General features: G+C 38.3%; 2 protein-coding genes across 3 annotated transcripts; one reads left to right on the top strand and one right to left on the bottom strand.

The window, feature by feature from the left end:
* LOC145894285 (mitogen-activated protein kinase kinase kinase 7-like) lies at nt 1–7,530 on the bottom strand. 2 transcript variants are annotated; one of them, XM_082982822.1, is made up of 13 exons: nt 7,020–7,530; nt 6,389–6,611; nt 5,984–6,122; nt 5,812–5,899; nt 5,566–5,658; nt 4,962–5,260; nt 4,286–4,409; nt 3,976–4,027; nt 3,741–3,824; nt 2,778–2,910; nt 2,330–2,478; nt 1,592–1,740; nt 1–1,239 (listed from the first exon to the last, which is right to left on the bottom strand). In XM_082982822.1, exons 1-13 carry the CDS (start codon nt 7,119–7,121, stop codon nt 1,030–1,032), a joined length of 1,845 nt encoding a protein of 614 aa, XP_082838948.1. In that variant the 5' UTR covers nt 7,122–7,530; the 3' UTR covers nt 1–1,029. The 2 variants fall into 2 exon arrangements, with proteins under 2 accessions (XP_082838948.1, XP_082838949.1); XM_082982823.1 differs by lacking the exon at nt 3,741–3,824.
* Nucleotides 7,531–19,015: 11,485 nt separating this feature from the next.
* On the top strand, nt 19,016–22,646 carry LOC145894876 (creatine kinase M-type-like). Its single transcript, XM_082983543.1, has 7 exons — nt 19,016–19,153; nt 19,281–19,407; nt 20,170–20,412; nt 20,623–20,834; nt 21,057–21,128; nt 21,430–21,581; nt 22,055–22,646. The coding sequence occupies exons 1-7, from the start codon at nt 19,052–19,054 to the stop codon at nt 22,245–22,247; spliced, it is 1,101 nt and encodes a 366-aa protein (XP_082839669.1). The 5' UTR covers nt 19,016–19,051; the 3' UTR covers nt 22,248–22,646.
* Nucleotides 22,647–24,818: the final 2,172 nt, after the last annotated feature.

The following is a 24,818-nucleotide window of genomic DNA, read 5'->3' as shown; positions in this document are numbered from 1 at the left end:
TTCATCGATAAAACTATTTATTAAAACAAAGACAAGTGCACAAATCTTTCCACAACACAATTTGAGCGACAAAGTAAAATCGCAAGCAAGGATGTAAAACGGTACAGGAAGATTTCAACATGTTTCTGGTCACCGCATATCAAGTCCGTGTACAGCATCGCTGTGTTGCGACAATTTTCACAGACTATTGGCGACAAAATTCGTTCTTCATTTTAGCTAAAGTAACAAGAACTATAAGTTTGTCAAATTAACTAAAAGAAAAAAATGTCATTTTTGTTCAAAAGAAAAATACTGGAATGTTGCAGAATGACGTATTGTGTTGGAATCAGATGGAATGTTGATCGGCAACTAACAAAATATGATAAAATCGTATTGTTCGGTAAAAATATCAACGAAAAGGGGATAATCCTAAGCGTATGGGTTCAAAATGATGGCAACAAAATCGGGACAAAGCCCAAAAATAAACATGAATTACAGGAGATGAGCTGGTAGGCCAACGAGTTTGTCACAATTCGCAATGGATAGTGATTGGGTGCTGTGTAAACATGAATGCGATCCATCGCGCGTACAACTTTATCTTGAAATAAAAAAGCAACTGAAGGCACCTAGATGTGTGACCTTGAGATGATTCAACAATAATACTTTACTGAGTACGAGGGAAAGGTGTTGTGAGGAAATTTTCAATGAATAAACCATAAAAACCTACACGATTAGACAAAGTACCACTTTTCTTCAAACAAAAATCAAACCGCAGGTCGAGATGCAACACATGCCAACTGTCACAAGTACAAACAAAAGTAGCCCCAAAAATTTACCGGAAAAAATTTATATCCCAAAATTTTACAACAGAATATTTTAAATGCTTTTACTAATTTTTTTGAAATCTTATTTTTTTTCATTACTTTTCGTTTATCTTAAATTAACATATCTTCTCCCAAAAGGACCAACTTTCACGAACAGTAAAATTCAAACAACACATTCAAATCAAGAAACAGGTTGTACCAACGCCGGGGTTCGAACCCACCACCCTCAATTCCACACCCGGGTTTGATGCTGGTTTTCACGAACGTGAGCAAGATCCTTCTTCATTTTGTCGAACCACTTTTTAAGTGACGTGTTCTCGTTGACAAGGCGCTGGTATTCGATGGCAAGTCGGTTTCCTTCCTCGTTTTCCATCTCATCTCGTTGCAATTCGTTGTGGAGTTGTTCCCTGCGTTGCTTTATGAGCATGATTTCCGTCTGTGAAGTAAAGTTTCGTGAAGAATAATATAATAATTAGAAACATAACGGTTTATTGTCAAAAAACATGTAAATGTCTTTGTATTTACACTCATGCAACCCTAAATATTAATTTTATGTTGGTTATATAACCATGGAAAAATAGCTAGGTTAGGTTAAATCTCTGGCAAAAAATAACAGATAATTTGGAAAGACACTAATTTTATTAAACATCTCTATACTAAACTTTTTTTGAAAACAATCAGTTAAATGGAATGTTTTTATGACACAGGCATCACCTCAACTGTTTAGTGCATTTTGAGAGTCCTAAGCATTACACACTTATGATTGGCTGTTATGCATAATTTCGTACTTGTACTCGGGAGTACTGCTCAGCGAGCAAACAATGCTTTTCATAAATCTCCATGGACTTCTTGGATGAAGCGGTTGGTGGAAGAGGTTGAAGGTGAAGTTCAAGTGTGATGTAAGCACGTGGGAGTGAATCACATTGAGAGTCGTTGTCTGAAATTTTACAAGTGGAGGAGATAGTGATTTAATTTGGTAGCCGGGCATTTTGTACATTTAAAGCTTGGCAAAACACGCAGTGTAAATTCAAAACAAATTAAGTATTTACTAAACATACACTTGGTTAGTTGTTCCCAAACTGTGTGTTACAAAGATATTTCCAATGGGCCACAGAACTATTTAAACTGATTACACCACTTTACGAAATATCAATGTTTTGAAATGTTGCCAAGTATATCTCCAGTTTCTTGAGTTATTAAAGGTTGTTGAACAGGTTTATACTTAGTTATATTTTCATAGTATGAAAAATCTCCCGTGACCATGATTATATTTTCATCAACAAAGTTTGCACGAAACTTTGCAGCACTTGGTGGATCACAGGTTGTTTTTAAAAATATACATTTGTGCCACTGGTCAAAAAGTTTGGAAACCACCGACCTACACTGACTGAATTTACCGCTAACAAAATGCTAAAATCTGTTTTTTCAACAAAATATTTACAATATTAGCAACCTGCTAAGCATAATTGTCATGGTTTCACGCAACCCATCATATCTATTAACAACCAATAAAGACACAAATTTACCTGTTGTTGATTGCCCCTGGTCCACAAACACTGATGATGGGCCAGTCACAATCTGTTGGTGAGGAATGGGGTTAGTTGGTGTGGGTGTAGGGGGAACCACCACAGACAGGGGGGCAGCAGAAGGTGGGGAGGGTCTTCTTGAGGAGGATCTGGAATAAAATAGTTAATATCATGATTGAATACTTAAAAAAGAATCAGGGCCTTAAAGCTGAGGTTTACTTGTGATAAAATACATTAAATCCAATATTTAAGGTAGAATGAATGTAACTCCTAAGGAGATTTACATGTTTTAGATTCAGTTTAAAATGAAGTGGTTGATTTAGAGTAAAGTAGCCAAACAGTTGTTTTCTTGGTATTAACTATGACTAATAAATTGTAAAGGGTGAAAATTACATTGAAAAAGCCAATAATACATGGGTTTCACTGTATATGGTTAAAACAAGCTTACCGCCCAGGTGCTGGGCTGGCGGATCTTGAACCAAGGGGAGTTCGAGCAGTTTCTAGAGGGGAGTTTTCCAGTTCAGCGATCAAGTCTGCTGAAGATCTTCGCTTGCTTCCCTTCTTGCCAGCATCGGTCAAAGCTAAACAAAAAAATTGCTATTTGTGTTGATTTGGGCAATTAGGTGTTTGCAATTTTTGAAAAATAATTTTTGTTTTATGTCAAAAATTTGGTTAATGAATAACGAACATTCCATATCGTGTTTTAACTGTTAGGAAATTGGGCGACAATTTTAAAAGTTTGTTAATTAGCAACAGTTCAAACACTCTGCGTCAAATTAAATGAATGTAGAACAATAACACAAGATAATAAATAAAAATTGGTTAAGCAGGATGTTTGCTAATGATGGTTGTTTGTTAGTAATATATTGCAACAGCAATGAGGGTTAGGATAATTACTACAAAACTATGTTCATGTAACTAATACCAGTTACACATTTGTATCATCCAGTATGTAAAACTAAAACATGTGTGACTTGCCAGTCTGGATGTTAACAACCCAGCTTTAACAAACCCATGCAATACTATCATTAAATAGTTGCTAGGATCCTGCTTCTAATACTACTGGGTATTGTTACAATTTGTGTAACAGCTACAATAAAATGTGGCATGTGCACACTCCCTAATCTACAACACACCATACAAGAATTATATTCCCAACCCCAGCTATTTTATGCAAGTTTCAAAAATTTGTTTCACATAATATGGTTTCATAAGTACTGAAAAAACGGCAATACAGCACTTACAATTGACAGTAATCATAGACTAACACTAATATTGCAACCGGTTGCACATAATTCCAAATACAAGGTGACAGAGCTACATCTGTCAACCAATTGATTTTGCAAATCGTGGCATGTGACAGAGTCTACCACACAATTACTGGCTATGCATGATTTCCACTACACGGTACCTCCTCCCCGTATCGGGTCGTAGGGAACCTCCAGCTTGTTGCCATACGACGACGCACGTCTGTGACCTTTCTTAAACGTTTGACCTTGAGGAACGACCATGCAGGTAAGGTACAAATACGCAAGACACAGTAGGAGAATATTTTTGCTAAGAGCAAACTAATGACCACTTTTCGATGAAGCAAGACAAGAAACAAAGGGACAGGTGAGTAAAAATTAAGATTTCTATGTACTTACGTGTAGGGTCTGGAGTGTGGGATCTCGATCTCACTCGGGAGTCTGTGATTTCCTAAAATATAAAAAAGATAGCAGAGGTTACAATTAATACAGTCTTGTAACAAAAGACTCGTGTTTTAATTGGATATTTTAGTGGATTCCTGCATTTTCACGGACATGGAAACAGGAAATAAAAACTTCCATGCTTGTGGTGTTAAGCATATAAGGTGGAAATTGTTTTGGCAATTGCAACAGAATGAGGGACGATTGCCAGTTTTCACCAAGGATTTCTCTATATGCGACTACAAAACATAGACCTTTGAATACAGACCTGGGCTTTGGCCTGAGATGGGATGGATCCTACTCTAGGCCTGGCTACTGAAGTCACGCTTGGGTGAACAGATCTGATCTTGCGGACTGTGTCGCTGATGGTACTCACATGCGTTTCACGCAAGCTTAAAACATAATTTGATGTTAATTCAGCAACCATGTATTGTCATTAGGTACTTTATAGAACAGGGGTTTGTGCTAATTTTCTATTTGTGTGTTCAGTTTTTTTTATAAATTTCCTTTTTTTGGTAATTTCAGACTGAGGAAGTTGAAACTCCCAGAACTGGAGAGTTTCACTGAAACTTCTTGAGCCATAAAGTAAAATTAAGCAATTTCCAAACAGTGTCACTGCAAAGTAGCAAGCTTTCATTGTTTAAGATCAGGGTTTCCAAAAAAAGTAAAACTTATATTGTAAAGTACATACACTGTTGCAAATAACTTTTGCACACTTTTGCAATCGCAAATCAATTCCCACCACACTAACTACATGAAAAATGGATGCCACATAAGATTGGGGTTCAGAGAAAAAATCTTAAAATTAGACAGGTGGTAATACTGCCTGTGTCTCCCAATAAACAGTAGTTGTTATAGCTTAGGGACATGGGGATTGGGGACAACTATCTGGCATTGCCAAGAACATGAAACTATTTGCGGGAATTCATTCCATATCAACTCACCTGTCCGAGAGGCTGTACTCATATGATGAGCTGGTGCCCGAACTTGTCTCATCATGACTAGGAAATGATAGGGGCATTTCACCACCAGGAAAAAGTGTCATTAAATCTGTCATTTCATCGACCACTTCGTCCATGCTGGGTCGTATGTTTGGTTTTGGGGACCAACATGTGGTCATCAGTGATTCCAACGGCGGGGGGCAGTCTTTGATGAGACTGGGACGGGCACCCGTGTGGACAGCCCACATTATACGGAACGCTGGACCCCCAAGCTCATCAAATGGCTTTCGCCTTGTTAATACCTAAATCAAATTACTGTCAGCAACTTGTTTCCACCACACAAAAGAAAAGATTGCTCTTTTCTACACAAAAAAAATTTCTAATTAAAATTACATTTAAATCTGTTTCAAACAGGCCCTCCAAACATTTTTGTAACCAAGCACAGCGCAGTTAATATTAAAAAGTATGTTTTAAATTTCACAGGATGTTTGAGATTAGCAAAATGAAAGGTAAACATGAAAGGTAAAGTTACATCACAATATTCTACATTTGCATCACACTATTACATTTAATTTCTATTCATTTATCAGTATTAAAATGTACATACCTCCCATATAATAATTCCCAAACTAAACACATCACATTTTTCGCTGTACTGGCAGCCTTCGAATACCTCTGGAGCCATCCATGCTGCAGAACCCTGATAAAGTATTGAAAAAGCTACAGATGACCTATGTTACCTTCCAGCCAGGTGTGTTATAAATTATAATGCTATAATTTTTTTCACACACAGCATACTTATGCATTACTTTTTGTCGTTGTATTTATGATGACTTTTATCAAGTTTTCATACCTTATTGTTGGTCATGTGTGTGTGCTGATCACAGGCTGTCCCAAAATCACAGATCTTCAAAACTGTGCCGTTGTTGGTTAGAAGCAAACTGGAAAACACATTGAAGCTCTGTTAAAGTTGGCAAACTTCAATGCAATATGAACATGACTACTAAGAATATTGTCATCCATACTTGGGTGGTTTTAAGTCTCTGTGTATCAGGGCCTTTGGTTTCATTCCATGCAGGTAGGCGACTCCGGTGGCACACTGCAAACACCAACTCATCGCATGACCTGATGTGTAGTGAGGTTGACGCCCTGGCCCATGCAGTACTGCAGAAAAAATAATCACATTTTCAGTGGTTTTGTGCCGAGTAACCTTTCAAACATAGAAGAAATTGTGACAACATTCTTATATAAATGCAGTAAACAATGCATTCCCCTAAGTGACAAATACTCAAAGAAATAAGTGAATTATTTATTGCTGAAGAAGCTGCCATGTTGATAATTTACTTTGGGAAATTATTTATCCTTATTAAACTTTTGATCGTATTTAACAAACCTTAATCAAGATATAAATTATTACAAACATTCCTTACATGAATATAGGGACCCACATTCTGCAAACTCCATCACCAGTGACACAGGATTGCGGCATGCGCCATACAAGCGTATGATGTTTGGGTGACTGACACGTGACAGTTGACGAAGCTCAGTCATGAAAGCAATTCTTTCAGATTCAGACTCGATCATCTTCACTGCCACGTGGATTTCCTTCCATATCGCCATGTACACGACTCCGAATGAACCTTTGCCCACAGGCTAAAGTAAAAAATTAAAACTAAAATTGTAAATTACTACTGATGCTGTCATAGGCATGTTTCATTGCTACAATAGGGGGTTTGCAGCTGTAGTGCAGCACTAAAATTATAGGTAGCAAAAATTAAATACCTAATACGAATACTACAGGAATTGAAAATTAACTCAAGATCTTGATACAATAGTTGCGATCGCCAAGTAAGGACCTGTGCAGCGGGGCAATACTGCCAATCATAAAACATTGCTGTGTAAATTGAAAATTATGCCATATAAAACATTGACTTTTTCTATCATGTGGCAAGTTTGACTAATGTATTTACACTAAAATATGAAAAAAAAACAGAAACACTACAGTCAATTCTACAGTGGTCACATAATAATAAAGTTAACTTTAACAAATGAACAACTTACATCACGAATGTCCATCTCATCATAATCTATCTCCTCAATAAACCCTGGATGCGACTCCATCACTGGAGTGGAGATGCCAGGCACGTTAGCCATTAACGACATAAAGCTACTTACACCATTACAGCAAGATTATGTGTCCATCTGTCTATTTTAAACAAGACAGAAAAAAGTTATCTTGTTATGTTTGAGCAGCAAAAGAAAGTGTACTGTACCACTGTAAACATGTGAGATTGGGTCAACACAATAACAAGAAGTATTTAAAACTTTTGGAAAATGGTTTTGTCATTTGGTTGCAAAGAACGTTTTTAATTTTTTGTGATTTTCGATGCAAGGCAGCAGTTGACACAACACATGAAATTGCAATGACACCTATTTGCAGCTTACTTGACATGTTTAGATATATCTAAAGGCCAAATCAGACCCTTAAACATGAGGACAAATTTACAAAAAAGCACTTCGGAATGTTATGGCGTGCATTGTTTCTCTGGCACAATAAATGTTCTTTTGCATTAAAGCCCTAATGGTTTAGTCAAAGCTGTGCGACATCCAAAATGGCATGTTTGTTGGTGGGGGACTATCCTCATTAGCAGTTTGAAGCACCGTCGTGTCCTCTTTAAACGTTCTTTTGGCCTTTTTCTGTTTTTCTTCCGTCTCTGCTTTAGAAGACACTTGTTTATATCCAAGAACATTTGAATCATCTGGTTGCTCTTCTTTAAATCGACGTTTTTTGGTTGATTTTGTTTCAACTGGTTTCGGAGGGGCAGGTAAAGCAGGTGGGGGCATTAAGTCACTCATGGGGGGTTCTGGGTCGACTCCGGGAGGATTTATGGGTTCAGAGGCACTTTCATCGGGTAGTGGGATGGCAGGTGGAGCAACAGGTGGCTTAAATTCACCACTCGGTGTTGCTACTGGCACTTTATAACCGCCTGTAGGTGGCATGTTAAATGTAGGCATGCTAGCAAAATACGGGTTTGGCATAGGCACAAAGGGAGGAGCAGGTATTGGAAGCCTTGGTTGGTTGGGGTATGTAGAAAAATTCTTTTGTGTGGAGGTGCTGTGGTGTTTTGCCCCAAAACTGTTCTTTGACAAATAAGTTGTTAGGTCATTTTTTACAGTTTCAATAAGGTTATAAACTAGTTTCTTGGCAGAATCAACCCCTGTCTGTGTGGTATGACTAATGAAGACGTACATGGACTCAAATGCCTCTCTACCAGAAGTCGGTTCGATAAAACCAGATCCACGCCCGCGAAGTATTACTTTTGCTCCAGTGGAATTGGCAACAAAATTAAAATTGGTGTAATTCTGACCAATCAGCTTGGTTTTCAGATCGAAATCATTTGGTGCATGGTCGAGACCAACAAACACTTTTTCCTGCATATAATTACCAGTTGGCAATGTGGGTTGACCGATTGGTGGCATTACTGGCGGTGTGCTTAAACTTCCAGGAGTGTTTGGTGCAGCCACAGGATGCTTCGATATCATTTCCCGAAGCTTTGACAGTGCCATATCCACTTTTACCTTAACATTTGACTGGATAAAAAGGTGCAACTGTTTTTCAATACCACTCATTCTTGATTTTTCATCAGGTGTCAGGAATTGGCCTTTTGATAATATTGAAGCTCCAGTTTGACCACTTACTGATTCCAAGACAGTGGCTTGGAGAAAGTGGTTACGCGCACTAACTGGAAGATCGTTGATATCAATTTTTGCAATGTAGGAATCAAAAACCTTTGTAGTGGGTGAGATTTGAATGATGTTTAAAAGAGTATTTGGGTTTGCAACTGGCGCAATCGCAGGTTTCAGTAAAGTTTCATCTGACAGCTTTCCTTTAGCTCTGAGGTTGGCGTTTATCTTTGCAGCTGCAAGTGCTGCAGCTTGCTTTGGGTCAACTTTGGCCTGGCCCACCGGGGGAGGCACAATCCCAGGTGGGTGGTCAGAAAACTTTGACCTCCTAGCATGGGACTTTCCATTTGTTGTAACCGGCACGTCAGAAAACTTGGAAACCCTTGTTTTTCCATCAAGCGTTCTTGGCGGAGGAACTTGGAATAGAGGCACTGGAGGCCTCATATCACTTGCAGCATTTGATGCATTATTATCATTGCTGCTCATCTTGAAAATATACAAAGCAATTTTATCGTTGCTTGGGATATCTGCAACAAACAGAAACTAAACCACAACAGTTTAGTTTACTGTTAATTTGTGTTGTTGGAGTTTGCTAATTTTTACACATGTGAATGCAGGTATAGGTCTACATTTGATGGCTCATTTAAATTTTGGTTTTGCATAATTTTTGTTGTATAAATGTTCCACTTACTACATCACTTGCTGCAGTTATCACCTGCAGCATAACCTTTGTGTAATCAACTACACAGTATAGCTATGTCACGTTTTCATTTTTTTGTATTGTTTGAGTTTGATCGTGCTCAAACTTTTACATTCTTAGTTTGATCATCAACATTATCTTTTAGACAATTTTTTACAGTTTTCGCTACTTACAGTAAAAAAGTTAACATTACTTTAATGTTCAATAGAGCGCTTAACCAACGTCACCTATGCTAAACAGCGTACCTAAAATTACCAAAAGCCAGAAATATTTAACAAAAACAACTTTTTTATCCAAAACTTCTCCTTTTCGTTAGTTTTGCATTAAACTTGCATTTCGCTCATTGGACAAAAAATGTACGTTATTATTAAAAAAATATTTTTAAATTGTATTAATCACAAAGACTACTCGAGTAGCTGTATTATTTATTCAAAAAATGTAACATACAAATGTGGGGTGATCTACGAAGTGGTTTATCAATAATTTTCTAACTTTTCCATGTGTTTTTTTTTCTCGCACTTATGGTTGTTACGCAACTGCACACTATTTCCCGCGCAGTTGGCTGGATTTTCCAGCAATATTTTCTTTCGATAAATTACTGATCTGTTCGTTTTTTTTGACGAAAACAACAAAATTTACAAATTAAAAAAAAAATTGAATTATTTTGTCGGTTCGCTTGCCCGAACGATTAGATTTCGGGATGACAGACTAGTTTTGTTTGGCCGATGATAATAGTTTTGTCTGACCGATATTTATGCAATTATTGCAAGATTTGATTACTTCACCGGTTAATCGTGTCGCCGCACAACACATGTATATACTAAAAAAGGCCCAAAGCGTATAACTATATTATGACCGAGAGTTAAAACCAAAGTCATTGTAATCACGCGTTCAACGCATGTCCAAGTTGTGATGTCCAGTAAAACGACATGGGAAAAAAGAAGAACTCATTTCCGGTTTAGGTCAATTCCTGACCGGACAATTTAATAGGAAAAACCTGCCGAGCTGGTGGCAGGTGAAAAAATTGTAGCCGGTAGAAGCAGCCACATTATAGATGTGTTATAAACCATGTAATTTGGGAAATAAAGTCATATAGGTAACTTGGCAACCAAACTAACTATGTAAATCAAGTTAAAATAACTACAGACATTTCTTTGGCAAATAATAAATAAAGGTTGATTTAAACACAAGTACTTCTTTCGCAAATGATAAATAAAGCTAAAATAAACATAACTACTTTTAGTTATTCTGAAAACAAAGTCTACCTATACATAAATAACCTATTAGGGCACTTAGTTAATTAGGCTATATAAATAACTGACGTAATCGACCAAATCGGTCAACTTCAAGTTGCATTCAAGTTGCGCAACAACCGCAGACTATATAAGCAGAGCGACTAGCGCCTGCCAAATCAGTGTGTTTTAACTGTTGCTGTGTAAGGGTCTAGGCTGTTGGTTCTGCTTTAGTACACTGTATAGGAGCCCCAATTGTACTGTACTGTACTTGGATTTATTCGTTGGATTATATCAATAAATGGATTTATGAACAACTTTGGACTGGCTTGAAGCTTGGTGGATGTATGTGTTTAGTCAGGAGTTAGACTATTTAGAAGACGCACAGACTTGTGTAAAGGAGTTCTTTAACTCCAACAGTAAACCTTGAGATAGAGAAGGCAAGTTGCCTACGAGGCCGAGTTGCCAACGAGACTCAGTCGGATCCCTTGGGGTGCGAGGCCGAGACGCAGTCGTACCCCACAGTCAACCAGCGGGGACATACCCCGACAACGGGTAAACCGACAATCGAAACATGGAATTATGATACTTTCCCCCTAACTTCACCCTTTAAAATTAAACATAACATGACCAGGATGTGTCTCGGACGCAAGTGAATGTCAAAGCTCAGCCGGCCGGAAAGTTACTGATGCGGCAGAAGCGCAACGCCACAGGAAGGCCGCCTGCCACAGTGAATAAAATAAAATAATGCTTTCACAACGGCATTCTGCTAGATCGCACAAATCTTTCTCCTTTCGGTCACTTTGCGTCTGTTCTATGTAGAATTGTGACAGGGAAACGAAATAAAAAAAGACGCGCGAAAAAGAAAAATGGCGATAAAAATAAACACGTTGCGCAATATTGTTCCGGAGCAGTGCAAAAACTCACTTTTGCCACCAAAAAAAATGAGCAGCAGTTTTCATTGAGAAAGGGTAAAAATATCGGCTCACGTTCAGTTTAAACGTCCCCAGTGAACCGTACATGTTTGTATTTGCCAAACATAGACAAAATTACAAAACACAAAAACATGAGGATTATTTTCCTAAAAGTTACCTAGTCACCATGGCAATACAGTGACATTCCAATGTTTGAAAAGTTGAATTTAAATTTTCTTTTTAGCTAATCTATAAATAAGACGACATGTTTTATGTGTAGATGCCAACCAGAAGAAACACTGATAACCGATGACCTTGACCGTGACCTAAAGCAATACATACCCAAAGAGCACTCTGTTGGTCCATATGTTCACCTATCCAGTTCCTTTGAGTACGATCCCTTGCCATGCTTGCAGATATTTAATTTGTTTTTCATTGTTTTTTTGGTGTGAGTACGATAGGTGACAGTCAGTAAATGTTGACCAAAATACCCATTTCTTGCATTCGCATTCATTTGAGTAGGTTGGGTGATGTCCTGATTTGATGAATTTCGGATTTGAACTTTGAGGAACGAATTATTTTGTGGGGTTTGTGTGACAAGAAAAATTACAAGAACAAAATCATGTAATCCATCTGCTAGGTTAGTTCCCGACAAGTCAAGTCGTGTGAGCGGTTTTTGACGGCGTGTTGTGTTTGACGTTACCGACTGGGCGTTGATCCTGCAAAGCTCAGCACAAAATGTGTTTTTCTCAGCTCGCATTTTTGTTACGCATTTGACCGTTGACCTTAACATGTGTTGACGAATTACAAACCTGTCGAGTCTTCAGAGAGCTAATGTTTTGTCTCTCGTTCCGCCTTGTCACTAAAATGTGCCTGACCCTATTGTGAACAAATTGTCTGAGAACACGATACGTGTTTCCGAAGTATTTGCCCACTTATGGAGCCTTATACAAAGTCAGGGCAATATAAAATCCTTGAGAATTTGTAACAACATTCTGTTGGCTGAATGTGGCGCATTAATAATTTAAATCAAACTGTATGGTTGACACGAAATAAACATTGTTATTGTTATTAATGAAGCATGAAACCAATCTATTTTGTTTTCTGCCCAAACCGAATGTTCGGCACCAGTATACGAATAAAAGGAATCTTCAATCTTTTTCACCTTACCCCGTTAACACAGTAAAATAATCAACATATTGTACAATTACACAACAAAAACGATGGATCATAGATTTGTTCTTCTGCAAGTTACGATGCTTTAATTGGTATTTCTCCTTCTCTTTGCGAGCTGCTGCACAAGCATTTCCTCCAAGAAAATCATATCTCTGCTTCTGGCGACATTGTTTTCAAATGCATATGGTTTTATCTTTGATGTCAGGAATATCCTGTTACAGTAAGTACCAGTTTTAACCGATATGTTTTTCAAACTTATATAAATACTTGTAGCCATGCAATATCTCCGTGAAAATACAAATTACAAGAGTTTCACAAAATAAACTGAAAATTTTAACTCAATTTGGTGAAACTAAATAACAAAATGAAACATAAGACAATCAACTCATATCATAAACATTGATCACCAATAACCAAATTACGTCGGGTCCTCTTAAATTCGACTTGTACTGCGATAAGTAGGGATGAGCATTCGTTGGCGACCTCATATCCTGATTTATGATAGAATTGTGTTTTTTGTACATCTATCACGCGATGTTCGTTGCTTTGTTTGATTGACATGTGGTCATTAACTGACCAGTCTTTGAGCTCGCACGCGATCTGTACGCGAACCTTCCCTTTTTTTTGTTTGCAGAGGGTTCGCTTCTCACGTGATTGTTGTAATGCATGTCCGTTTTAGCTTTTAAAGTACTTGTTTTGTGAAGAAAGTAGGCTGCTGTCCATCAGATAAGATAATAGCTTTTGTCGTGGTGATTTCGAACCGACTTTCTTTCGTTGTGGTCACTTTTATCTATGTGTATGCATGCTCGTCTGACTCTGTCTAACTCGGTCTACGTGTAAGGTCTACGTGTAATTCATGATCTGCTTGTAATCAGTTTACTCAACCAATATAATCGCGTATCCTTAATCTAATAAATGGCAGTGTCACTTTATATCAGGTTTGCAATTGAAATCAGGTCAGGAAACACAAAAGTTAGAACTCACGTGTGGCCTTATGTCAAATGAATTGGTCAAAAAGGATTTATTTATCAATGGTTAATTAATATTGTTAATATTCAGGGTTAAGTTAGCAACATTTGGCATATAGATCGCAAAACCGGTAAAATGTTATGGTATGGTACGGTGCCTATGGTAGTGATAAAAACAAGGACAAAAAAAACAAATTAAATGCACTCTGCACGATAAAAAAAATTGAAATTACAAAATACATGGCGACCAAGGGAGGTTTATATGTTAAAAAGTAATGGTGCAAAGGATGTATCGGCATTTAACAGCGGCTGAAAATTTTGGATGTAAATTGTTTTCAAAAAAGAGACGCGCCGTTTTCCTTCAATCCGTCCAAGGATAGTTGGGTTGTTAAAGTCGACCTTGTGTGTTGGATTGGCCACAAGATGTTGACAAACATCCCAAGAAGGGCTCGTCATGTGCTCCTTGAGTCTCGTGACAAGGTTTCGTCTTGTCTGGCCAATGTATGTTGAACCACAAGAGCACGTGACACGGTCAACAACGAAGATCGTTGTTTCCCGGTCCTTTTTTTGTTTCAAAAATTTTGGCCTAAGTTTATACAAAATGCAAGTTACCGTTGCATTTTGTCTCTCTGCCTCTCTGTGAAGGCGCTCGATATTCCTCAACGCTATTTTGTTTGTATTGAAGATCAGGTCTCATCTGCGCATTTTAGTGTGTCTCTTGAATATGATTTTGCAGACAGAACAATCACCGTCATTGACTTACAAGCTGTTTGATTTTTGCAATTTATTTTTGTTTTCGATCGAAAAAAAGTAAATTAATGCTGGCACTTTTGTCGGGAGAAAATCTCTTATGTTTTGGTCGGTTCATAAATTATAAATGAGGCGTCTACGCCAAAGTTTAAAAAGTTGTTCAGATAATATTTGACGGGGTTGAAACCGAATTTAGTATTTTTCAGAATACTCTACTATCTTTTTAGGATACAAAATACTGTTGGCTAACTGCGTTGTTGTGTTGTTTTTTAGCGATACCGATAATGCCTGCAAAAACAGGCGAATTATATATGTCGTAGAAACTTTAAACAGACCGAAGACTCAGGATTACTTATTATAATATTTTGTAATATTCCGTTACTGAGTCTCTGTTAGCCATAGAGACAACAGGCGATTCAAAGAAATTAAACTTTCACCTTTTATGGAATTTAAATCGAACCACTGACAAATCTGTGTGGTCTTACGATCTTTTCCTGAATTTTTTTGGCAGACGAGATGCTTAGCCAAGAAACAGATTAAACCGAAACAAAAATGAAAGAATAAATAAAAAAGTGTACGTCCAAGTTTACTCCACAGACGAGTTGATTTTTTTTACTTTAGTTGCTGTTCTGATTCTTGGCTAGTGACAGATGTGTCACGCAGCGAGTGAAACGAATATGTAAGACAATGTCAAATCAAATGCAGAAGAGAACTTAACCAATTCGAGCACGTTCTTCATCTATGAGCATTAGAAGTTGAAGTATGTGAAATGATTTATCGAATTACTAATCAATGTGAAGCTCTCTTGAGTCGAAAAATAGGAAGCGATTGACACGAATTCAATGAAACCGACGATTTAAAGTCTACGGTCTTGCCCGGGATCTAGCCGCGGGTGCATAACTTTCTATTTGACAGAAAAGTAGAAATTATAGCCGGAAGATCAAAGCGTGCCTCGAAACGCGGTTTTTAATCGATCACTATAAAGCGCTCGGTGTCCCGTAGTTTTGTAGAAAGTGAACCTGTTGCGCCACTGCGGGTTTGTGAAAGTGTGTTCTTGATGCAATATAGAGACATGGTGCTGTTGATGGCTGCGTTAAAGTGGTCAAACAATTCCCTTTTTTGTACTATCGTTGCTTGACAAGAAGTTGCAACAACACTGTTGAATTATATCATCTTTTCAACTTTTTACCATTTCCAGCAAAACATTTGGAAGTAAACCTCTAAAAATTGCCCAAATCCATGTCGAATATGCCCAAAACTCCACAACTTGTGCACGATAAACTAAATCATGTGTGAAACGGTTGAACGAATTGGACGGACACCCCATTATCAGCAATTGTTCACGTTTTTGGCAAATAAAAATAGATAACTTTCTAAATCAGCGTAGATATTCTATTGTACATTATATGACTACGGGAAGTACAAACTATTTGGATTTAATTAGACGAATATTTTGTTTTCGCTTGAATTAACAGTGGCCGAGAGAAAAAATTCTGTTTTCGCTTCAACTCACACAGGACGAGAAGGCGTTTATGGTTAACAGTTTTGTAACTTGCACGCCAAGTTCAACTAAAAGTAGTACTAATACTGACAGCACTTTCATCAGTATATTGGTCAGTACTGGAAGTTTTGTCGAGCGAGCCACAGGATTATTTTCAAGCATTTTTAGAATAAAGTTGTTTTAGCAAGAAGAGCGTGGCGTGCATAGACAGAATTTTTTTTAAATGCGGTGTCTTATAAAGCAAGCAAACCATAAGGAAAAAAACTAAATTGGTTTTAAAACTTTCTGTTATACCGAAAAGTCGCATCGCCGGCTTGGCAAACCCACTTCAAGCATCAAACGGTTTTTAATCTGCCGGCGGTTTCTTCTCTCTAAAGGTTATTTTAATATTAGTTGGTGTCCTCTGGGGATTGCATGCTTTTAACTCAACAGCTGGGGGCAAAGCCATGCTCTTTTGCAGAGTTCCGCGTATGGTTTGGGAAGTTCATTGTGGGGGCATTCACCCAACCTCCCTTTAAACTAAAGCAAACAGGACGCTGTGACGCCGACTTTGTTGCGTTGTTTATGCACTTTAGGGTGCAGCCTGGCAGAAATATTTTACCAAACGCCTTGCAGGCAACTTTTAACACATGGTCAAAAATGCGTTTTGCATCTTTTGAAAATTTGCAAAATAGTTGGGGTTTCAGACAGGTGTACGCACTGCTTTGACCTTTAGGATCTCACAGATTTCCACTTTATGGTATGGCTTCCGGCCAATCGTTGATCCGTTGGGTACCCAACTGAGTACCTATAAACAGGTTGAAACTGTGTGTACAACTGTCTACAGCTCACATTGATTATTATAGCTTTTTGCACATAAAATATTGGGGATGGTGACATTTCAAAGAAACCACTCGTAACATGCGAAATATCACGCCCACGACAATAATCCAGCCCTGTGATGTCTTTATGGGCCTAAAGTGAAGCATTTAGTATGTATATGTATAACATAACATAGTAGGTATAACACAGTAAGGTTAAAACCGTATTGATTGCAAAAAAACAACCTGTGAATATAAACAGTAACTGTGCGCGCGTATATGTTGTACGTGCGTCTAGCACAAGAAAACGACATGCTTTCCTGTGCGGATCGGGTTAAAACGTGCATATGTATATGTGACCATTCAGAAGGAGGACAAATCGTGATACGTTACCATAGCTGACCGCACAATCGTGTGCTTGTGATTAATCCGCTTGCCATCAGGGTTTCGGCGGAAGTTTATGACGTAACTCACGCGTCTACGAAATCTCAGTCAAACGTTTGCAGATTTTTTTGTGTTCAGCGAATGGCTTTGTGGCGTCAAAAAGAACGTTTGTATATCGTATGCGACCAGTTTTGTGAAAGGGTTAAACCTGAGGTACATTGCGAAAATTTCTTGTGATTTATGGAATCTGTGCAGCTTATCATATAGATCTGTCTTCCCAATATCACAGCTATAGTAAAGTTAGCGACAAAGCCATATTTCAGGAAGTATATATGTGCACAATTCAAGGGAATGTCGGCTTAAGTTTTTTACGAAAACGACAGCAAATTACTTTGGAAACATCATCAAGTGCAAACACTGACTCGACGTTACATTTGTTGCACGCTGTTGATGACATTTTCGTGACATTTCCGTCTGTTTTACCGCGTTGAAGAGAGCACGTTTTGAATTGCTGACATTTGGTGATGACGTTTGTGTAAAACGATCAAACCTTTTCCTGTTCCTCACATATTCTCCATAAAACAGCACAAATTAAAATTTAGTGTTATAATTGCAGTGGCGTTCGTTTGTTAAAAACAGCGTGACTGTGGTGCATGTTTCAGTGGTTTTAGAGCCTATAAAGGCCTTTTTGGTGTTGTTCGTACTCACCACAGGGACGGCATGAGTGCATTCAAACGAACGTAGGTTTACATCTGGCTGTTTTTAAACCAAGGTTTATTAACTAAGCGAATAAAACGAACAAAATTTTAAGGTTTTTTCGTAAAATGTTATCACGCATGACGTTTCGCTTTTTCGAGCTCTTACGTAACATTAACCCGAGCCTACGTCTGGAACTAATCTATTAGCTTGGAACTTAGATTATAGAGGGTAAAGGTATATTCCCTAGGGGGGTCAGGATCTCCGGATGCGCCAATGGCGTGGCATCTGTCAGCTGTCAAGCAAAGGGACTGCAGACTCTGCATGCAGGGCTTTGGAGCAACGCGTCAAATCACCAGATTAGTTGCCAGGTTCGGATAAAAAGGTTGTGTCAAAAGTTTAACGGAACTTGCACAGAATGAGGCGAGTCTAAAGAGAATTTAAGGAAAACGTACTGTATCTGCAAACCGAAGGAGCGACGTGACATAATTCAGTTGCACTATAAGTTTGACATACAGTAGAACTCAGCCATTGCAAAGTAGCATCGTATTTTGATATTATAACAATATCATGAGTGTACTGACATATAAACACAAGATGCTAAGAACTGTTCATATTTTCTATGCATAGAAATTTGCGTCACGCCCACAAAATGATAAGCGCACAACGCTAAGGAAGTGTTTACCCATCAACGCTTGTCTATTCTGTATATTGTTAAAATGTCTGGGGCGGGCAAAATGATAAACATTTGGTCTGCCAGTTTCTCGCAAAGGTGTTGGTTTGTGGAACCATTTGTGAATGGCTTATAGGACAAAATCTTAAAAAAAGCGTTTCTAAGGAAATGTTATGAGCAAATTTATGTGTGCCTTTTATTTTCCATAGATTGAGCTGTATTTGAGCGTAGGCCGTATGGGTTTGGATGAGCTCACAAACAAGTCAGATCAGTATAGAGCAACTGATTAGCTGCAGTCATTCACATTTGCATCAACCAAATCTGACGTATAATCATGTAAACGTATTGCTTTAAACGTCATGATTTCGTGCGTGCCTAACTGAAAACCCAAGTGATTGATTAATAAGCAACCAAAGCTATTTTAATGAAATGCAGCCAGCTTTAAAATAAAATTTTATGCACTTATCGAAGAAGGGATGGATTTTAAACTTTTATTGAAAGTGATAGGAAAGTGATTAAAAATGAAATTTATTTTCAAACTCTGGATGATGATTTTTGTGTCTTTTGCCCCGCAGCGTTGATAGGCGTAAAACCATTTGCTCGAATTGCACGACAATGTCGGAAGAAGCTTTGGCAAGCTTTCCTAATCTTTCAAAGCATCACAGCTTCATGAAACAGCACTTGAGCCGTGAACTGTACGCGAAATACTACGGTCAGGTAAAAGTTACTACAAAGTATGAAACAAATTTCCAATAAAGCTTGTACACCTGCTTGCTTAAACTTCACATACAAACCTGTATTCTAGAATAATTTTCACCAAATCAGAGTAACTATTTTGGTGCAGAAAACCGCTAATGGAGTGACATTGGACCATTGCATACAAACTGGAATAGACGATCCATCATTGGACGTAGGAATGGTAGCTGGGGATGCGGAGAGTTATACGAAGTTTAAAGAGGTTTTCTATCCAGGTTGGTGTGACTTTACAATTGTAAAGTTGAAATTCCCTCGCCGAGCATTCCAATGTCGTGAGCCACTTAGGTTAAACCACTTCGCGAAGGCTGCATCGAGCATTTAAATAATTTATTGGCAGACGCCAAGCAGCCGCTTGAGAACGCACCGTGGAATTCGCTGCCAATATTGACCTGAACAGGAAAACAGTGACGTAAATATCGAAATTTATACTCCGGCGTGTGGGCAGAAATGCTGTCCAATATTCAAGGACACGGCAATAATGTGTACATATTTTTTTAAGTTCGAGACAAAATAATCATTCAAAAAAAAAATTCTTATAAGCCTAGATATCACTCTCTGAGGTTAGTGCGTAGACCCAACAATAAATTATAGTGATTAAGTTAAAAAAAATACAGCTATAATTAATTTTAATTCAAAGTAACATGGTTTGTTCCCAGTTGATGCAAACATCTTTTGATATGAGCAATGAGGTCTTTAGCGTATAACTGTTTGGATTCACAAAGTATATTTTAAGGAAGGGACGCCTGAGAATATTATATTACTGAATAAGGTAATAGGAAGCCGGGGCAAAATTTGCCCTAAAACAGATAATAATTAAGTGAAGGTTACGGACGAGCTTCACGCTTAACAATAAAGTTAAGCACCACCTATTGAGGCTACTGTTCCATGTATTTGGTCTTTAATATATGGTAAACGTACAAGTTTGTCTATGGTTTGCTCATATTGTCATACGTTTTCATAAAACAATGTCCTTGCAGTTGTCAAGAGTTACCACAACGGTTACGATCCTTGCAAGGATACCCACCCTCTTCCTGATACACTGGATCCGGAAGCACTCCCTGACACTCCTCTAGATGACAAGTACATCATCTCCTCCAGGATGAGGATCGGAAGATCGATCGGGAATTTTGCATTTTCACCGAGCTGCACTAGGGCCCAGCGAAGGGCGGTGGAGAGCATTGCGAAAAAGGTGTTGGAAGGACTGAGTGGGGAGCTTAAAGGTAAGACGGGATGTTGCTTGTTTAAAGTAGGTTTGTGTACAACAATGTTGTTAACAAATCATCGTAATACACACAAGGATTTAAACGTATTTTGAACGGTAAAACACTTTAAAATTTATGCATTTTTTTATTTAAAGCCAATTGACAACCGCATGCTAAGTACGTATGTTGGGTGTGAGTGTATCATCAAATTAAGTGCGTTCACTACAGGTAAGTATCATCCCGTGTCCGGAATGACGAAAGAGGAGGAAGAGAAACTGGTCTCGGATCACTTCCTCTTCGCAAAACCCGCATCGGATTTCATGCGGAACGCTGGAATGGGACGTGATTGGTCGGATGCGAGAGGCATTTACTACAACCCTGAAAAGAGCTTCCTTGTGTGGGTCAACGAAGAGGATCACTTGAGAATCATATCCATGCAGGTAGTGTTGATGTCTTACTCTTACCTGCTTCCAATTGCACATAAAGGTACATACCCCACGCCATATAGAAGCTCTACAAAATGTAAAGAATCCTGTACTTAAACTGACACCTGAGTGTCACATGCGTTTCGATAAAGGTTATGTTACAAGGATATAAATAAGTATAATTGAGACGTGTTTATTAATAACACTGAGATTAAACGAATGTTTTTGATATTTCAGAAAGGTGCTGATTTCAAAACTGTTTTCAAGCGATTCTGTAACGGAGTCAACCAAATAAGGAAGCAGCTGAATGTGAGTTAACGAGTAAATTGCACTTATTTTACTTCGTATTTGTCCAACGGAAACCTAGGTGTCGGTTACAATTAATGAAACACATATCCCATAATCCTAAAGGCACATGCAATGAAAAATGTACTTAAAATGTGGAAGCAAATCATGCAGTGGCTCATTCCCGATCAGCCCAGGGTAAGAGTTCAAACCTCACCGGAAGCTTGATTTTAAATCTCGCTCCGTTTGTCAGGAAAAAATGGCTGATCTAGCTTGGCTGCAATACCAGTGAACCATATGATAATGTGAACGTTTTCCATTTCAGGCTCTTGGTCACGGATTTCAGTGCTCTCCTCAGCTTGGGTACGTTTGTACCTGTCCCACCAATCTGGGGACTTCCCTGAGATGCAGCGTCCATATCAAACTGACCAACTTGTGCCAGGATAAAAGGTTCAATGATATTGTCAAGAAACTCAGGTATTAAATGCTGGCAATCAACGTAATGTGTTTCTTAATGCGGCCGAGTGGTGATCTTGGCCGCAGATGGGCTCAGGTGTGCCGCGAAATATTTACCAGCTAACAATAATTTATAAAAAGTGTCGACCTATGTTGTTTAAAGTTGTAAATATTGTGAAGCGCATGCAAGTGTGTGTTTTTCAAACATTCACATTTAAATCAAAGCCATTTGTTGACCTAACCAAACCACGCTTCGTGTTAAACGCCGTTGTTGCGCGTTACTATGGAAACCATGCGAACGCGCGATCACTTTTTCTTAATAATTTATGATTTTTTTTAACAAAAGTTACCCACGCAGGATAAAAATGTGTGAAGTACTGCAATTTGGTTCTATCTGCTATTAATTGGAATGCCGTTAAAAGGAAATGCAAACTTTTGGAAAAATAACACAATGATATCAAAAATACATTCCTAGATTGGTTTATCGTTGACAGACTCGACAAGAGAGGAACAGCTGGAGAATATCGCGCCTCTGCAGGTCCGGATATATTCGATCTCTCCAACCTCGACCGACTCGGAAAGACTGAAAGTGAATTGGTGCAGTTGGTTTACAACGCAATCAAGCTGTTGATCCAGATGGAGAAGCGTCTTGAAGCCGGAAAGAGCATTGACGATTTGGTGCCTTAAAGAGTCTGCACTCATTTTCAAAAATGCACGTAAACGGTTTGTTTATTGTTCCGCGTACATAGTTCCTACGCATCGAATTATTGTTTTGTTCTGTAACGATGACAATGTTCCAAATTTGCACAACCCTATTTACCGCATTGAACATTTTTCGTCTGGTTTATGATTATATTTTCGTAGTATTAATGTTAACAGTATAGAACATTGATAGATAATGCATGTTCGTGTTATTGCATGTTATCATTACACAGAGTTTTCCTTTTACAAATGCGTGTATTTCAAAAGGACAATATAATATTATGAGTTAGATGTATGTGTATGCCGTGTCGATTACTGCTTTTATACTAAGATGTACTTGGATGGGTGTTGTCATTCACCGTGAATCTACAATATATACGCGTGATTGAATCTACCCTTGTATTTCAAAAGAGAATCTAATAGAAGTCAGCGGACGGAAATCTCTTTTTTCACAGCGTTCTTCCGCACGCTGTCGCTAGAGATCCGTTGTGTTTGTTTATAGTTGATAATCCGAGATAATCCGGGTTCGAATCCCGGTGTGGAGAAAATATACGTAACCTCTGTAGGGGGGCGGGCGGTTGGCGACATCGGTCAAGGTGACCTACATACCACGTGGAAAACCTGATCGGGATTATTGTTTTTTATTTCAAAATATTTCGGATTCCAGTCTTGTCATAAAATTATGACCGGTGTGGGTGCTTGATGGCAATTTGTTCGTTCGCACAATACCTGAGGTTTAAATGTCGGTTTAATGGGTTGATCAAGGCGCTTTATTGGTTTAGACTTGTGTTTGTAATCTCGAATAAGGTTCAATTGTTAATTCTCCGCTCGTTCTGAAGCATGTTAAGAAACGATGACGTAGGCAACTGACATTTTATTGCAAGGCACAAAACGACAAACATTGCTCTGTCACTAAAAACAAACAATGCGAAAATTGACAACTTAAAAAATCATAAGGTTGTGAGGAAAAATTATTCGCAAAAATTCACTTTCTGAATCAGTTTTTCCATCCGACGGGCGCGCTCAAAATTAAATCATCGTATTTTGTTCTGTTTTCTTGAAATGTTTAACCGTCTTTATGAGACAATAAAGTATGAGACGTCACCAGATTGTTCGTGTTTGCAGTCTGACGAGATTTAACGTCATACATATTTACGGGGAAACAGAATTTTAGATGCAAGGCAAATGTTTGTAGAGCAATTACTTCAAGGGGTACAATGGATGTTACCAGGAATCTGACGTTTAATCTTTGTTACAACTATTGGTGCATGTTAAATAAAAATGTCATGGCTTTTCGGTTGTGTAAAGGTTAGTTACGTTGTGAATGAAGATAGTACGCAATCGCGATGAGTTGCATGAAAAGATTGACGATCCAGCCGTAAATCTACCCACGCTATCAGCACTCAGAAAACAGTGTCGCAAGTTCTCAAGGATTTACTGTTGGTTGCGCCACCAACGATAAACTTCATCAACGACAATCGTCATATTAATTGGGTTTCGAATGGTTGTTAGATGTCGCAAGTTTCAGATAATTACAGATTTATTTGCCACAGTTGTTTTATCGTAATCCAATAAAAATGTGTTAATCATCAACTTTTACTATATATATACGTTATATGCACAGTTGTGGTTAACCGTCGTAAAAGTATCCTTTTTTTTCAGCAAACAGTAATACAATAATGTAACTTCTCCGCCTAAAAGGTGGACAATGACTCGTTTGAAAAATATTTTATGACTCAATTTTATGTGGCTTGATTCAGCCACTCGTGAAGCGTGACTCACCAAATTTACCCACCCAGAAAGTAAACTTTACAACACCTTCAGGCAAATATCGTTCTGACACATTTTAAAACCTTTAGCTAACTTGATATTAACACCTTACGACACCTTTTGTTTGTTTAACACGACAGGTGCATGACGCTGAACGTTGAACTTATCGTGTAAGCTACAGACAGATGGCCACTGTTTCGACCTAAAAGGTCTCATCAGTGGAGATGTTGTGACTTTCAGACGACTTTGCTGACCAAACTTGTCATTTGAAGTAATTCTGCAGACATTTTGTCTATTCAACATAATGCGTTCCACTTGTGTGTGGTAGCAACACTATTGTTGACACCGTTCATTGCAGAAACAGCGTGATGTATAATTTTACGGATCGCGAAAACAGTGAAAAGTTAATTAGCTCTGGGAGTCTAAAATAATCTTAGTGGTTTCACGCTCGGAAACCCACAGATAGATTTCAACAGAGTCATGATGAGAAAGTAAGCCTAGCTATGGCGCAACGCGAGTATTCATGCGGAATCAAGTATTAAATCCTTGTTAGACTTCAGAGAAATAGTGGGTGATGAAAAATATGAGGCACGAAATTTACCTTACTGGAACATGACTTTCGGAACTTTCCTCTTCTCACATTACCTGTGCAAACACGGCATGCGAACCAGTTCGGTTCAATGGAATTACCAAGAATCTCTTACCCAGTTTCACATAAACCATTATGTAAGCATTTCGGTTACCAACACAACAACACGAGTGTGAATGTGTCAAAAAGCATGGGAT

Source organism: Ascidia mentula, chromosome 3, assembly GCF_947561715.1.
Source record: "Ascidia mentula chromosome 3, kaAscMent1.1, whole genome shotgun sequence".
NCBI classification, from domain to species: Eukaryota; Metazoa; Chordata; class Ascidiacea; order Phlebobranchia; family Ascidiidae; genus Ascidia; species Ascidia mentula.
Note: the sequence above shows the minus strand (reverse complement) of the source record. Positions and strands in the feature narration are given on the sequence as shown.